Source organism: Sturnira hondurensis, unplaced genomic scaffold (assembly GCF_014824575.4).
Source record: "Sturnira hondurensis isolate 20B ecotype Veracruz unplaced genomic scaffold, ASM1482457v3 Scaffold0006413, whole genome shotgun sequence".
NCBI classification, from domain to species: Eukaryota; Metazoa; Chordata; class Mammalia; order Chiroptera; family Phyllostomidae; genus Sturnira; species Sturnira hondurensis.
In genome coordinates this window covers 29349678-29367248 of record NW_028079044.1, presented here as the reverse complement: position 1 = coordinate 29367248, position 17571 = coordinate 29349678, and the positions used below count along the sequence as shown (strand labels likewise).

Below are 17571 nucleotides of genomic sequence, written 5' to 3'. Positions count from 1 at the left end.
GTGTGCTGCCTCTACTGGAAGATAAGCTCCATGGGAAGAGGAAACTTATCTTGCTTGCTCTCTCTCTGGCTCCTAAAACTGTGTTTGGCAAGAGTAAAATGCTCAATAAATATTTGCCGAATGAACCAATGAAAGCCTGTCCGATTTCATTTAGCCAAGCAGCTTGGATCTTGCTGCCACCTCAAGCAACCATCTTACTTCCCCTTCATTTTTTCCAGTCTTATGTTTGGCCTCCACTTTGGATCCCTCCCTCCTCAGTCAGGTTCATACCTGGTCCCAATGCTCCCGGAGCACCTCTCTCGAAGGTCACCCACAACTCCTTCAAGGTCAGACCCGATGGCTTTTCCTCGGCCTCAGCTTCTTTGATATATCTCTCGATTTGACAGTGAGGAACTTTGCTGAGATGCTTCATACAGATGTGACCCTAGACTAAGCTGAGCCCTTTGTGCTTCTGTCCTCAGAGCTTTGCTCACATAAAGGATTGCGTCTACTGCTCCCTCGTGATCGCCTCTGCTCTGGGTGACACTCAGGACGGAGGCTCACAAATGGCAGTTCTTTTGCCTGAGGCCCAAGTAGAATTGTTTCTTTGCTTGCATTTTCTCTCGGGAATGATCCTGGGACTTACTATCGCCACTGAAATGTGAGATGAAGTACCATTTATTGCTTCCGGGCAGCAGCTTTATGAGCTGGCCCTTGGCTTGTCAAGTGCCTCTTTCCCGGTCTCGGTGGTCACCGAGAATATGTGGAAATGGAGCCCCTGTTAAACTGAGTCCTGGAGAAATCAGGATGAACGGTCTCACTGCTGAACAGCAGTGGCCATGGAGCATGAGTTACAAATAAGCCAGTTTTGAGCCGCTGGGATTTGCGTGGCTCGTTATTGCAGCATAACCTGGCCTATCCTGACTGATACAGCAGGCCAAGCTGACTCTTTTTCCCCTCAAGCTCAAGCTACACTTTAGCTATCAGGGAGCTAGAAATCTTCCTCTGACTTTCCTGTTTTGTTTAGTGACACCAACATTCTCTTAAAAACCCAAACTTTATTTATACATGTGGTTACATTTTGTCCCAGCTTTATTTCCAACCCTGCTTTGTTGTTCCCACGGGTGCTTCCTGGCTCTAGCCTCAGTTCCTTCCTTTCCTCGAGTTATCTCGCTGCTTCCAGTCTCTTTGCTTTACGATCAAGTACATTCCCTTTGTCACCAGCCCTTCATGAATAAGATAAAGGGAAAAATCTAGGTCCTGTTATTCCTTTGCATTGCCTCCCCCCCACCACAACTGAACTGACACCTCAGTGGAAACAGAGTATAAAGTCAACTGTCACCCTCGTCACTGTCACCCAGGAAACCAGAGCCTGCACAGGACTCTGTGAGTCTGCTACCTGTGGAGGCCACGCTGACTCAGAAATCGCCCCCGTTTTACTCACAAACTCTGGGAGCTGCTGAGTCATTTAATCAGAAAGTACCATAACAAGTTTTGTTTTGTTTTTTAATTAGCAAGTTTTAATGATCTGAGCAGAAATCCTTCAGTACTTTACGGAAATGCTCTACTGAGGCTATTTGCTGAGACCGGCGGTCTGCTTCTATTATGGGGAGGTAGAGGAGATCCTCTTGCTGGCTTTAAATGGTGGGGTTCAGGGGACAGGCCACAGCAGGCTCGGGGATGTGTTCGGGGGAGAAGCAGGAGAAAGCCATGCATACAACGTCTGTAAAGAAAATGTTTTATTTAAAGTGTTAAATACCATCACCAGAATGAATTTGATTTACATCAGTTGGTGTTCATTACAGGACTAATCTGCCCCTTTTCTTCCCCAACTGGAATTCCCTTTACTTTTCAAACACACTATGTACAGGGCAGCGAGGGTCACTGGAGCAGTGCTATTTACATGACTAAACCACAAGTCGAGGTACAGACATGTGAAAATTAAAAAAAAACACCACCAACTTTGAAATAAATACTGCATAATGACAAGTATGTACAAATATTCCATACAGTCATGTCCTTCTTATTAAAATTAGAAATAATTTATATAGGAATATGCACAAAAGATTATGTGACTGTGCCTTAGTATCAGGAAAATGGTAAACGTTTACTCTAAGGGAGAGTATAGACACTACAGGTCTATTAAACCAATTGCTGCTGGTACACAAGTGTCTACAGTGTTTGACGTTTTACTCACTCTCCGAACAGCTTTCCCCGGGCCCATCACCTCTCTCAGGATGCCAAGACACAGTCTCGGTGAGTTCATATTGCACCACGTAAAGAGAAGGCATTTTTCGTGATACTCATTTTAACTTTTGCACCATATCAAGCGTGACAGTTTTTAATGGTCAGCACTGAATTAAAAAAAAAATTTGTGCATGGCATTAGTTTAAACAAATGGTATGTGGATTTCAAAAGTTATTGCAAGAAATGCAAATCAACCTGTAAGGATATGCTATCACGGTGTACATAAAAAAACAGAAAGTGTGAGTGGTTTACCACACTCACCAGAGACGTTTCCTTTAAACAAAGGAACGCAAGAGAAATTTGACCTTGCATCACCACCCGATGGTAATAAGGACCGTCTGTAAAATCAAAGGCAGGGGTGTGACTATGGGCAATTCGTGAGTGTACTTTTGGTGATGGCTTCAAAGAACAATTAATAGGCAGACTGACTTTCTTTGAGTCACCTAAAAATTGGAGCCTTAAAATGGTTGGTTGTAAATTCCTGTTTACTGTGTTTCTTTAGAAATATAATTTGTGCAAAACTGAATTTACTACAGAAAAAATTAATTAATAAACAGCTGTGTCTCAGGGCTCCAAAGTTTTAGCAGTGTTTCTATCCACATAGTAAATGGAAATCAGCTAAAGAAATTGCTTTAATGAATTAAAAAAACGAAACCTAAGACTGTCTATAAATAATGCTTTAGCCCCCGTCTGAATGGTGCTGGTGCTAAAAATACATTTATTAGACATCACAATGGCCACATGGATTTGGAATTTTCTTGTAAACTAAATTCTGAAAGTGAAAATAAAATCACCATGCACTGTACAGCAGATTGCAAAAGTTCAAATGTCTTCTTTATCAAACACATGCTGACTTACTTTACGTACTCCCAAGTCATGTTGCGAAATCCTTTCAACATGCTTGAAATAAAGAAAGCTCTTAAATATTTTTTCCCTTGAGAAATCCATAAATTCAGAGCATCTACAGCTCTGAATTAAAAATGGGGTACAACAGAGTATCAGGTCAAAAACTCACTGTTTTTTAGTATGATGTTCACTCCAGAAGGGAGAAAGGAAATACAGGATTAAGAGAGGGAGGAGGGGAAAAATGAGATGTGGACAATTTGCACATATTGAACTTCATTAGATTTGTATATTTAACATGGAAATAAATTGAATATATACTTGTCACATAAAGAGAATTTTAAGTATTTTCTAGAAAGTATTTTTATTTGTAATGTCTGCCAAAACACAGACTATGATTTATAGTTTAAAGAATAAACATGGTGTGTCTTTGTATCACCCTGTTGCATTCTCTCCCCTTTTTAAAACCATGCATTAGTGAAATTTATTTTTAAAAATAATATAAATTGTTGAAAATGGCTGATTTTTATTCTTTTTTTGCAAGTTGCAGCCCCAAGAAAATAATTTAAGTATTCAGCTAATCTGTGTCCATGCAAAAAAAGTTTCATTGATTTCATTCAGTACAGTGTCGCCACGGAGTTCTGTTTCCCAGAGTCCCACAGTCCTAGCGTTACAGAATGGTGCGCCGCTGGAGCTCTGACCCGGCCGCTCCTGCAGGCCCGGCTGCTCCCGGTCGCCGTCCAGGGGAGGGCCACCGGTTCGTCCCGGACCGCGTCTTTGGTCTCCTGCTTTTTGCCGGATGCTTCCTAGGACTTGGCTCCTTGGCCTGTAACATGGCTTAGTGGCTGGAGAGCTCCATTCGTGTGGCGTGGCAGGGCTCTGGGGTCAAGAGAAATGAAGAAAAAGGGGCGATAAAAATATAAAGGTGCCATTGAAAAGGGCTTTTGTTGCATGAAACTGACTGATGCTTTGAGATTAATCCATGGCTTCGGGTTGGACCAAAATCTGAGTGTTATTGAACTCCGGACCTGATAGTTCTTCATAGCTCTGTTCTTTCACCTGAGGGCCTTCTTCAGGGCACAATGTGTGCGACTTCCTCTGAGAACACAGGATCGCTTTGTATCCCTAGAAACAGGCTCAGAAGACACAACATTAAGCATGCAGTGTTACCGGGGTGAGCGACCTGTGATTTTTTTGTAACGCTGGTTGCTATGACAACAGTTTTACAGCTGCTATGAACGAGAGTAAGACGGTCCGGTTGAACTTTCCAGAGATGATTGGGAAGCTCTTCTCGTCAGAGGGGCCAAGGTTGGATCTACTAGGGAGGAAGGGGGGAAAAGTTTGTACCATCCAATCACCATATTGGATAGCTCCAGTTCATCCAAAAGTATCTGGGCCACTCCCATAAAAGATTTGTGATCCATGCGGCCATAGTCTCCCCAGACAATGATCTATTGGCGAAATAAAAAGGAGAGTAATGTCAGTATAATCCTGTACACAAAAGCTTGTAAATTAAAATACATTCAGTTCACGTGCTCATACCAAACACCAGGTTGAACAGTCGCGCTGACTACAGGGTGGTTGTCCCTCACTACAGGAGCCCAAGGGTACATGTGGAACCAGACAGCAGTCCAGGAAGACAGGCGTTTACGCGTGATGGCGGTTTGCAAAAGTCTGTACCTCACTCTGAAGGAAGCAACAGGGTCTACAGCTTTACAGCACTAGCCACTGCTTTGAAGCTACCCAAGAATTTCAGGTGTGAGGAGCAGGAAAGAATAGCAGAAGTAAAGATGTTGGGTAGAAGGTCTGACCCCATGAAAATGTTTTCTTAGGTAAGGGATAAACAAGTCAGTAAATACCTGTAAAACTTTCCCTTGGGGACTTTCTTCGAAAGATAATAGCTGCTGGTACAGGGGTTCCAGCGTTTTTCTTGCCACTTTTGTCTTCTTTTTGGCCACACAGACTCCGTTATCAAGCAGATACACCTTTACATATGGTGCTTGGGACAGAAAACACAGAGGAGAGGTAAGGGGTGAGCTGTGGTCACGAACACCCAGCTCCTGGGCGACATCTGCGACGAGCCAGCCTTAGCCTGGAGGAGCTGGCAGCCGAAGTCGCTGGCCTTTCTGCTTCACATCAGCATCACTCGGTGAACGACAGGGCACCGTCAGTGACCCGGGCAGTGTGGGGCCGTGCTGACCTAGCCTCTGACCTGATTACTATTTTGCCACCAACTGGTTCCATACATCTGAACTCTGCATCAAATTGAGGTGAAATGCTTCTAGTCCCTAATAACATTCAAAGGGTGAAGTCTTACTCTTTCATTGTTCAAGACTTAAGTCTAATTAAATATACTTGGAACCATATTGTTTTACTTATATCCGCACCCACATATCACTTATTTATTGCTCAAAAGGGGTTTTTTGGATAAATTTGTTTAGTAAATACAAAAGGGCTTGTTTATTGATGGCAGTGTGGGTACAGGGTGAGGTTTCATGTAATGTGCCCCGATTAGCTGGAAGAGGCAACCAATTATAAATTCCATAGCTAGAAATTTACCTGACAAACTGTTTCTTCATAAAAGTATTTGTGTGCATGTAGACATTATTTTATTCTTTATAGCAGAGTGGCGTGACTTGCTCCAAGACCTTCCTCCACACACTTGCCTTAATCACTACTGCAAGGTTGTACAATAGGTCATATACATTATAATTCAGAATTTTTGCAAGGATGGCAAAGTTAAGAGATTCAAAATTACAACCAGCCAGCAGAGGTGTGAGGTGAGAAACCAAGTTTCAGGCTCCTGAGAACTGTTCTGTACATCGGATCTGATGACGCACACGTCTGCACAGAGCAGCTGGGGTCTGGCACTTCCCACGCTATTGGCGCCTTGGCGCCAGTCTCTCTCTCCACACAAACGTCAGGAAGTGAAGGTCTTACACTGACAATGTCCTGTGTACATTGGCTGATGCTACTTTGGGCCTGTATCTATTTTTATTCTAATTCCAGGACCCTAAGGGTTCCCAAGGAAAGTTCTGAAGTTCCAGGTAAACTGAAGAACAATACAAAACACCAGCTAACAAGAACAGAAACTACTTCTGGACATGTTGTGCAAAATGAGTTACCTAAGCGCAGCAGTTTTCATTTTGCAGTGGTTTCTACTACACAGGTACTCATTTAACAATGCATGCTGTGCCCACCAGTCCACTTGAGCAATAATAGACAGATCTCTTCTGCTTTTTACCTGGCAGTGTCTTGGAACCTGGTTTTACAACAAGGCCACGTGCCCGAATGATCTCCACCTCCAACTGTCCCTTTTTGTCCATCATTCCTACCTGGATGTCACCTAATAATGTGTGAGGAGAGACAAACAGGACTTAGTCATAGACAAGTGCAGCAAGAAACATGCTTTGCCAAAGGTCCTGGCTGACCACCCCTTTATCCTTCCCACTTATTATCTCAGATTCATATATATTTAGAATTTTACCAATGATATCTCGCTTTAAAAAGCATATAAATGAAATGGAAAAAATTTAGTTGGAAGATGTTTTTAACTGCTAAAATATAAAATACTCATTTCTGCTGATGATACTGTGAAAAATCCTGGGAAACTAGAGAATGTGCTTTTCAACAATCTAAAAGAAAAACAACAAGACCAGGTGACAGAAATTCTTACCCATTGCAGGTGTAGCCAGAGTCTGACGCCCCACCAGCTGGGCAGGGCCGAGGCCGTCCAGAAAGTCGCTGAACTGGCTGTCAGAGGCCAAGCGGACACCGGGGAAAATCAAACTAGAAGCAAAATGACGTATGGTATTAAACCCTGAAGCCCTGGTTGCATTCAGGCAGCTCAGGTTTCCCTGTGGCCCCCTATCGGGCCAGGAGCATTTAGTAGCACTCTGTGGCCACTGACATTAATTGGATCCTGACACCCCGCTCCACCTCCCCTGGCTCGCCCTCCTTATCCTCTAGTGGTCCATGTCTGTCAGCAGGAGCACCGGCCACACTGGACTGCAGGCCTCTGTCTGTGTCCCTCTCTTTCGTCTGGAGACACGGACTGTGACTTCTTGCGGTGGCACTCAGTACACAGCGAACTTCCTCCGTAACTGGCATCACCACATTTAATCATCTTGGCTGCACTATCAGATAGGTTCTATTATTCAACCCATGTTACAGATGAAGACACTTTTTGGGATCACTCCCACCAGCACACAAACATACCACTATGTCTTCCACTGTGAAAGAAATCCCTTCCCTAATCCCACCCCCCTCTCCTGCGACCACCCTGTTTCTCCTCTCCTCAAACTTCCAGAAAAAGAGTTGTCTCAATGTGCCATCTTTGATTTCATTCCTCTCATCCTTCCCTAAAATTCTAGTTTTTCCTTGCTCTTTTTCTTGCTCTATTTTTCTCTACTCCTCTAAAACTTCTCAGGTCAAGGGTACTCAACAGCCACAGTGGTCAATGGGACTGCTAATACTCTACACTAATTCACACCACTCTAATGGCACCGTCTGAGTGAACCCCTGCTTCTTCCCGAGACCCTTTCCACACCGAGTTTCCCAGACTCTCCCCTGTCGGGCCTCCTTTTCGGTCCTCCACCTCAGTCTCCTTTACTAGCTCTGCCGCTGAACACTGGGAGCTCCATCCTTTGACCTCTTAGCATTTTCATGCCCCAATTCCCTCGGTATCTCATCCAGTCTCCTGGCTTTAAACACCATCTGCGCCGATATAACCTAGGTTGACACCTCCAGTCTGGACTCTCCCTTGGACTGTAGACCTGTATTCTAACTGCTCGGTCAACATATCTGCTTGGACATCTAATGGCAAACTGATATATAACTTGTCCCAAATCCCAAACAAACCAACCTCTAACTCTGTTCCCCTCAGAGGGTCACCGTGTCAACCTGCAATTTCATTCTTCCAATTATTCAAGCTCAGAGTTGTCTTTCCTTTTTGTTATAGATAGAAATGTGTGCCACCCCCCACCCCCATCGCTGCAATCGATACAGTGAAGCCTTAATCCCCAGGATGACTATATGGAGACAGGGCCTTTAAAGAGGTACTTGAGATTGAATGGGGTCATAAGGCTGGGGCCTTAATCTAATATGACGTGTCTCTTCTTATAAGGATACCAGAGACGCGCACCCACAGAGGGAAGAGCAAGTGAGGCCTGGGCGAGAAGACGACCACCTGCAAGGCAAGGGGAGAGGCCTTGGGAGAAAACCCTGCTGACTCCTTGATCTTAATCCAGAACTATGAGAAAATAGATTTCTGTTGTTTAAGCCACCTAGTCTTGGGGTCTTTTGTTATGGCAGCCATAGAAAACGAATACCCTCTCTTTCTCTCATTAGTCACATCAAATGCATCAACAAATATTATTGGTTCTACTATCAAAATGCACCTGGAATCTGACCTCACTAACGCTACCACTCTGGTCCGAGCCATCATTTCCCGTCTTCTGCATTTCTGCTATAGCTTTCTGATGGATCTCCCTGTTGCCACAGCAGTTCTCGGCCCCCACAGCACTCAGAACCATCTCACAGCTGTCAGGCCTCTGCTCAACACCCTCCATTGATTTCTCAGCCCCCTCAGAGTAAAAGCAATGTCTTTCAATACCATGTAAAGGTGGCACAAACTGCCCGCGCCAGCTCACCACATGCTGACTCCCAGTCTGCTCCTGCTCTCGTCCTTCCTCCACAGGACCACCTTCCCTTGCTGACGCCAGGCGGCTCCTGCCCCAGGGGCTCCGTACTGCTTCTGCATGGAACGTTCCTCCTTCAGTAGCCAGATGTTCGCCCACTTCCTTCAGATTTTTACTTCAATGTGTCCCTTCGCTGTCTACCCCACATGAAACCCCACCCACACCCTCTATCACCTCTCTCCCTTTCTTTGTTTTTCACCTGAGAGCTTACACTACCCAGTCTAAATCTGCAGTTTACCTAAGGGCTGCCTTGTCTGCTACACTGTAAGTCTGGTGAAGGGAGAGCTTGTTTCTCTTCTCCTGTTCTGTCCACTGTTACATCTCCGGCACCTAGAACTGTACCTGGGGTGCCGGCAGCACTTAGTGGATACTTGCTAAGCTCAATCATTTAATTAAAATGAAGCCTAGAAACTCTCTTGAGTTTCTATAGTACCACCCCCGGCCCCACCCCAACAACCACCAGATGAGAACTGAAGCCTATGGGGTTGTAATGCCCATGGTCTTCACCACCAACCAACCTGGATCCCTTGCATGGCTCGTACCCCCAACCCACAGCACAGTGCCCAGGACACCAGAAATTCTGGGCTCTCTCTGGTGAATGAATCTCCGAGTGTTCATAGCAGTTCTCCAGTAAGACTGTGAACATCTGAAGTGCAGGGGCCAGTGTGAAAAGTTCAATACCCCAAACGTGTGTGACGTTGTGCTTTGCAGTGTGCATTTATTTTTTACTCGATTCTCCATCTCTCTTGAGGCATCCTTAACACCAAATCTATTTCTGCCCCAACCTTCATTTCCAAATACACAGTTAATCCAAACATTTTCACGTTTCTATAAGTATCCCACATAACCTTATTCATAAATGCATGGAAACCATGCACATCCTTTGCATTTATATAATCGCGCCAGGCAGGTGACCCAGAGGGCACACCATGGTACTTGCCCGAGGTGCCTGTGGCCACACCTGTGGGCTGCCACGCAGATGCTGTGGAAACATCTGACGCAGCAGGGTGAGGTCGGGAAGCCCCGTTCTCCTCTACTAATGTCATCGACGCTCCTGTCTACTGATCTGCAGCTGCTAACACTGTTAGTTTCTTGGTGATGAGGCTACACGATCTTCATAATGCTTTAAAAATAGCTCAGGTACGGATGATTCGAGGGGAAGCTACATGATAACCACGCAGGAAAGGCTTGCTGATTCTTGGGATTAGACCGATTCCTTTTTGTCTAATTACATTTATCCCAACTGCTTGTTACTGCATGGAACAGAGTACGTATTGGTATTCCATACTTTTCAGTAGTAACTCTTAAATCAAAAAGTTTAAAAACCAGCACTGTTCACAGAGCATGGCGTGAGTGCTTATTACTTTTGTGCTTTTTATGTGTATTATTTCAAGCTGGGGAAAATTCTTATTTGCACGCACTGTGAAAAAGTCACATTTTAGCACCTTGCCATTAAAGCAAGACATTTTATCTGCACACCTATTTCCCTTGATATGAAAAGCCAGATATGTCACAATTCTCAGGGGCAGCTGAGCAAAAGTCCCCTTCGCAGCACACGAGCCAGGGAAAATTAAGGAGGTGCTAAGGAGAGTGGGAGCTCGGTTTTGTGAGAGTGGAGAGGCGAAGCGCAGAGGGCAAGGGTCACGGCCAGCCCCACTCACTTTCCCTCCGAGCTGTAGCTGTTCATGCTGCCATCCGTAGACTCCCGGCTCGCCTGTCGGGTCATCCAGTTCCTCATTTCCACCGCCAGGCCCGTCTCTGTACTCCTCTGCACAGTGCTCCGCAGCTTCTTCCCCCCTGCTTCTGCACAGACACAAAACAAAAGGGGCAAGAGCTTTGTCATCACCACCTGGTGACAAGAAATAGGAACCAGCACTTGGAGGTTCTCACCAGAAAACAACTGTGCAAACACAAAGTGCTCTTATCAAGGAGAAAGAAAGAAAAGGTCTTTGAAACAGTGTCTTGTTGAGTGGGATGAAAATTTGCTTCAAGTCTTCAAGAAGCACAAAATACCATTGTTTTATTTCCATTTAAAACAGTGTTCAACTTGGTAACAAAAGGAACAGAAAGGTTGAACCTACGGAAAATAAAATAAGCTTTGTTTTTATTGTAATATTTAAATACAAGATTAATTTATACCTGTCTTTTTCTTTTTCTTTCTTTTTGTCACAGTAGAAGAACTAAGCCTTCACATTCTCTCCAAAGAAGAGGTGGCAATACTCAATTGCAGCCTTAACTTTCATGAAAACCTATTTTTGTAGGGTGATTGATACTGGAAGGCAAAGCAAGCCACACAAAGGAGACAGCCCTGTTTGATAACAGTTTCACATCTGTTGGAAACTTCCAGAGAGATTCTCAAAGGAATATAAAAACCCAGCAATGCTATGCAAACAGAGCTTTTTAATTTTTGGTCAGTTGTGTCCTGCAAATAGGAAGCTGAGCCAAGTACCACAGACCTGACCGAAATAGAAGTGCTACCTGAAACGCTGGGGAGGAGGGGGCGTTTTCATAGAGGGTGGGTGGGGAATCTGAGCGGAGCTTGCAGAATGGGCAGATCTGGACCCAAGAAGCAGGAAGAAGAGAGTGCTTTCGCTGAGGGAAACGGCATGGATAAAGGTGTACAGATTAGCATGACGACGGGAGCAGAGGGATGTGCAAACACTCAGCCAATGTGGAGTGGTAATGAGGGGGGAGGTCAGACAAGAAACTGAGCCCACATTCTAGGAGGCTTTGCATGATGGGAGGTGGAGCCGATATAGGTGGAAATGAGTAAGTCGGACCATTGCCCTGTTGCTAGGGTGATACACTACTATCACCCTAGCAACAGGGCAATGGTCCGACTTACTGGCAATAATTTACTTCTTATTAGGTCTAAATATTTATTGGGATTGACCATGCATGTCATTAGCTTTCTTGGGGGTCTTAATAAGCCCTTTTAATGCCTACTATTAATAATTTCATTTTAGATCAATAAATATTTGCTGACACTGCCAGTGACTTATTGAAATCTTTTTCAGCAAGCCTCTTACAATATTTGTTTACCATTTTGAAACACTGCTTTAAATTTCATCTATTCCGACTCTAGTGTTCATCAAAATGCTTTAAAAAGTATATACAAAATAAAACCTAAGACTCATTTCCAACTCAGTTCCATTATCCAAGGCTGATATTTTAGACAATTGATAATAAACATGTTGTACTGATATGGCCTTAAGATGGTATAAAGCACCCTCCACTAAGGAGAGAAAGCTCTTCGTCCCACAGGAGTGCCAGTTAAGAAATGTGAAAGGAATAAATAAATTTTCAAGTCACCAATTTGTAACCTCCAAGGAAATAAATGATTCAAAAAACGCACACGGTTGGATGCAAATATTGGGTATTCATACAAGCCAGAAATAAAATAAAATCATCCTGCAGATTAGTTCTTCTTGTTAAAGAAAAACATACTTCACCCCCAGGACACCNAGTGTTCATCAAAATGCTTTAAAAAGTATATACAAAATAAAACCTAAGACTCATTTCCAACTCAGTTCCATTATCCAAGGCTGATATTTTAGACAATTGATAATAAACATGTTGTACTGATATGGCCTTAAGATGGTATAAAGCACCCTCCACTAAGGAGAGAAAGCTCTTCTTCCCACAGGAGTGCCAGTTAAGAAATGTAAAAGCAATAAATAAATTTTCAAGTCACCAATTTGTAACCTCCAAGGAAATAAATGATTCAAAAAACGCACACGGTTGGATGCAAATATCATTGGGTATTCATACAAGCCAGAAATAAAATAAAATCATCCCGCAGATTAGTTCTTCTTGTTAAAGAAAAACATACTTCAGCCCCAGGACACCTGGCTGTCAAGTGCTCAAACTCGGCACTACTGGGGGGGGCGAACATGTGCTTCCTGATACCAACTACATAGCATCACCTATCGAGTTGTTTCAAATAAAAATATGCAGCCTGTTTCTCATTAGGTCTTTGGAAGCAACTTCTAGTTTTCAAAAACACAGAAGAGAGAGCAAGAACACAAATGACACAACAACAAAAAAAATCAGACAAACCCAGAACATATTTTTTGTATAAGAGAATTGGTTTAATCTCTTAAAATAATTAATATCATAAACACAAACAAACAAGATAGGTGAATTGTTCCAGACTTAAAGATATCACAGAGATATAATTATTAAATGCTATGAGTGAGTGGTTTATTTTAGGGGAAATAATTAGAAACAAGACACCATAAAAGCAAAGTACTTTAAAATCAATTTTAGACATGTAGGGAAAATTTGAATACAGACTGGATATTAAATGGGAGAAGAAAATTATTAATTTTCCTAGGTAGATAATGGCAAATATTATAAAAAATATCCTCATCATTACAAGATATATGCTGAAGTATTTACACCTGGAATGTTATTTATCTGCAATTTATTTTTGAATGGTGTAGCACAAAATTCATAAAACAAAAAGGATAAAATGTTTTTAAAAAAGGATGGGGATAAAGCGTAGATGCCCAAATGACCACATCAAAAAGTGAAAAAAAAAAACAAAAAACAACCAAAAAACCTGCCTGGTGTGGCTCACTGGATTGAGTGCTGCCTGAGAGCCAAAGGGTTGCAGGCCAGGTCCCCAGTGGGAGGGCACTAGAGAGGCAGCCACAGAATGACATTTCTCTCCCCCTCTTTCACCCTCCCTTCCCCTCTCTCTAAAAATAAATTAAATCTTGGGGGAAAAAGTTTTAAAAAATTGTGCAGGTGTGACCTGGAATCACGGACAGTGCTAGGATGGTGGGAGGCAGCCAGGCTGAGGGCTGAGGCCTGGCCTCTCCCCGCAGCCAATTTACTGCTCACTTCCTGTGACGGATGCCCTGTTAGCAATCACCATCCAGTGAGATGTACAACTTCCGTTAAGTCTGAAAATGAGGAACGAGGTTATGTGCAGGAACCATGACTTTCAAAAGTGGTGAGACCCCTAAGGGTCTCAGGACACAGCCTTTGCAATGTCAAAGATCTACCGTTTTTCATGTAGTCTGACTGCATCACAGCAAAAGCGGAGAAAATGTGCTGCGAGAACCAGCTACCATTTGTCAAAGAGTACGTCATCCTTTTGTTTACAGATTGCTCTTTACACACATCCTCTTCAGAACAACTCTTAACAATCCCATTTTACAAACACAGCATCCAAGTCCCCAGGGGGGCACACAACTCCCTGAAGCCACACAGAAAAGGGCAGAACCGCAGTTTGTGCAGTTCAGACTTCAAATTCTCTGCTATTCCTGGATTTGCTGTCAGAATATGACCAAGGGGTAGCCTGCGCCCCAGTCAATGGAGATGCTGCTAACTAACTCTGCATGGAATATGAAAGGCCCTGTTAGAAGCAGGTGGGGTGGGGCGGTGGGGAGGGTGTGTGGAAGAGCAGAGCTCAGTGAAGAGGTCAGGTCCAGGTATCAAACTGCTTCTCTCTGAACTCCCACTCCCCATGTACAGGCTGGATGACAGTGATTAAGTTTCCCTCTCCATGACTCAGTTTTCTCAAACTGAAATGGCGATGATGATAATGATGTCTATCTCACAGAATATTTGTGATTAAAGAAAATAATAAATTTAGAGTGCTTAGGATAGTATCTGATACACAGAAAATCTTCAATTAATGGCACTGTTACTACTCCTAGCAGATAGGGAATCAGTAAACAGGCATTCTGGGCTGTCTCTGAGCCTCCTGAGTCTCATCCCCTCTCAGACCCTGGCTCCTCACTTACAAAACAAAGGCAGGGGCAGGGAAGGGTGACAGGTGATCTCCGATGTCTTTCAGCTCCGAATTCTCGGAGTTGGCATCATTAGTGCGTGGCTAACGCCATGATTGACAGCGTATATTAAGGAAGAAAATGCTACTCACGATCACCTGATAGAACCAAACAATTCCAGGCAACATGCTGGGCACTGATAAGAGCTCTTTAAAACATGTCTTTTAAATGTACTTTTTTATCTGATACATTTGCAGACACTTAAAAAGTATTTCTCAGTACCACAAATCCTTTGCATCACACTCACAATAGAAATAGCAACCTAAATATAATTTATTACAGTGATTCACATTTAGTGTTTCAAATGCTGTCATGTTACTCAGCCTGAAAACTGCATCTACGAAACACCAAATGTCTCCATAAGGTGGAAGTGGCTGGCAGAATTCTAAGATGGCCTATTGATTCTGTTACTTTACATGGAAAAGGGATTTTGCAGATGTGATGAAGGTTACTAATCAGTCAGTGTAAAGGTGTGGAGATAATCTGAGCAGGCCTAACATAGCCACATGAGTCCCTTAAAAGCAGAGTGCTTTCTCTGGAAGGTTCCAGAAGAGTCTGCAGGGAAGACCTGAAACACCAGGAGGATTGAGTGTCTTTTGCTGCTGGCTTGAAGGTGGAGGGGCCTCTGCAGAAAGGGCCTGAGAGCAGCTCCCAGCTGCTGACGGACTGCAAGTAAACAGGACCCCAAGTCTTATGGCTGCAGGGGACTGGATTGGGCCACCACCTGAGTGAAGCTGGAAAAGATTACCTTCCAGAGCCTCCAGACCAGAACTCCGCCCAGCCAACACCTTGATTTCAGCCTCGTGATTCCTAAGCAAGAAACCCAGCCATGGCACATGCAACCTACATAGCTGTGAACTAATAAATGGAGGTTGCTTTAAGCTGCTAAACTTGTGATAACTGGTAATTAACAATAAGTAATTTTTTAGGTAATTTTTAATGGAGAGATCTGTGAAAATAATTTATTGCAACCATAGGAGTGGACCAACTGAAATTATTTGTAAGAATTCAACATTTAGTGATTCAACAGCTACAATTAAAAAGTGTATATATTTTTTAAAAGTTCATATACACTTACCCTCCACACTTACATATACATGTACAGTGTGTGTGTGTGTGTGTTTGACAAGTACTCAGGTAAACTAAGCCCAGATTGTGTTAGAGCCCTTGAACCACTAACTCTCCTATTAGGTATTTTAAGCCAACGAGCATTTGGAGAAGATGCCTGCAGCTAAAAATCAGGTTCTTGACTTGCAAAGCGGTACGAGAGCAAGCTGAACACAGGGACGTCCAGTCAGTTTGCTCAGCTTAGTCTGATGACTCATTTACTTGATACCCGCTGCATTCAAAGCCCCTTGATTAAATGAGCTCCCAAAGGGCCAGTTCCCTCACAATATTGGAAAACTGGAAAGCCCTGAGTGACTTCAAATAAAAACCAGAACGTCCTCTTTGCTACCTACAATCTGGAAACTCTCCTAAGCCCCAAGACAAAGCTCACAATGAAATACCTAACTAAAAGTCATGGCGACCTCTTTCCAAACCTTGTCTCCCCACAGAGCCCCTCCTCATTTGCTCTCGCCGGGAAGGTCTCATCTCCTGTTGCAGACACACTTACTCCAGAGTCCACATTTTCTTGATGTCAATGTGGACACAGGGATTGATGGGTTGGTAGATTCTGAAAACTGACTTTAATTTTTAGTTTCGATCCTAGTTCATGTTCTTTGAGTTAATAAGGTACTATTTTTACATTTTACTCAAAATTACCTTTTCCAGAGTAAGTATAATTTAGAGAAGCCATTTGTATTATATTTAAAGAGTTCAAAGATGACCTAAAACTAGAACTCCTGAAATTAATGACTCATCGAACTTCACAAGCTGTCTTAGGGATCCAGTGCACCTTTGTGATTTACGTTCCCGTTCACTGAAGCAACAGCAAGCTGAGGTCCAGAGTGACTACTTCCTCTTCAGTAGGAGATTTTCATCTTTAAGAACCTGTAATAATCTCAAATTGCACTTTAACTCTCTTCCACCTTGCTCCTCTGTTCCTCAAAGGTTCAAGCGTAAGAATTGCCTCCAGGACTTTCCCCAAACTCCCTGGTGGCCAGTGTGGCCATAACTTCCCATGCACGGGTTCTATAGATTTTATATCAAGACATGAAAGTGGCTGATTTATTTACCTATTTTTTCCTGCAAGATTTCAATATGTGGATACTATTTTTGTGTATAAAAGCTTGTGTACTTATATTTATGTTTATTAGAGCTTCTAACTATAATGAATATAATGCAAATCTCTGAAAGTCTGAACAAAATGGGAACAAATACCTAACAATTTCTTTGGGGCTAATCCAGAATTTGCACCAACAATTAAAGTAAAATAAAATTTAATAAAAACCAACAGTTCATTTGTAAAATTGTTTCAGAGTTTAACACAAATTCATTTATTCCAATAGCTTTGTTACAACTATTGTGAAAGTTATATGGTTAAAAACTATAATACAGTTAACTACAAGCAGAGGTCATAATTATGTAGATATGAGGGCTGTTTAAATATATTCACCCCCCCCCAAGCAAAGTGGGGTCATGTGACTTACTCGGCCAATGAAACGTGAGCAAAACTGGGCCCTGTAACCCCAGGGCAGAAGCTTCAGCAGCTGTGTGACTACCCAGTCCCCTTGCTATCTGTGGAAGCAGATGGCAACCCGTGCCTCCATCAGCCCTGGTCCCTAAGTAGAGCTGCAAGTAGGACTCTCATTGGACATGCAGCTAAAGAGAGACATGAAGTTTTTTGTATGAAGCCACTGAGCATTTTGATTTTTATTACTACAACCAACCTAACCTATTTAACAGGTACACAAACAATAGCCATAAGATAATATTCCATTTCCATATAACTAAGAGGCTTTAAGTTTTTATAATTTTCCCTTTTTTTCAATGTTATTAAAATACTGCCTATTTTGAATACCATTCTGTTAACAAAAACTCTGAGTTTGATATTCGATTTC

General features: G+C 43.0%; 1 protein-coding gene across 25 annotated transcripts in view; it reads right to left on the bottom strand.

The window, feature by feature from the left end:
* Positions 1-1703: 1703 nt before the first annotated feature.
* The window catches only part of RIMS2 (regulating synaptic membrane exocytosis 2), a 464240-nt gene continuing 448372 nt past the window's right edge, over positions 1704-17571 (bottom strand). For all 25 annotated transcript variants that reach the window (XM_037048350.1, XM_037048347.1, XM_037048351.1 and 22 more), the window contains 5 exons: positions 10430-10571; positions 6746-6858; positions 6314-6415; positions 4929-5068; positions 1704-4520 (listed from right to left, as the gene is read on the bottom strand). In XM_037048350.1, coding sequence (XP_036904245.1) covers positions 4302-4520; positions 4929-5068; positions 6314-6415; positions 6746-6858; positions 10430-10571 — 716 coding nt within the window. In that variant the 3' untranslated portion in view covers positions 1704-4301. The remainder of the gene's footprint in view (positions 4521-4928; positions 5069-6313; positions 6416-6745; positions 6859-10429; positions 10572-17571) is intronic.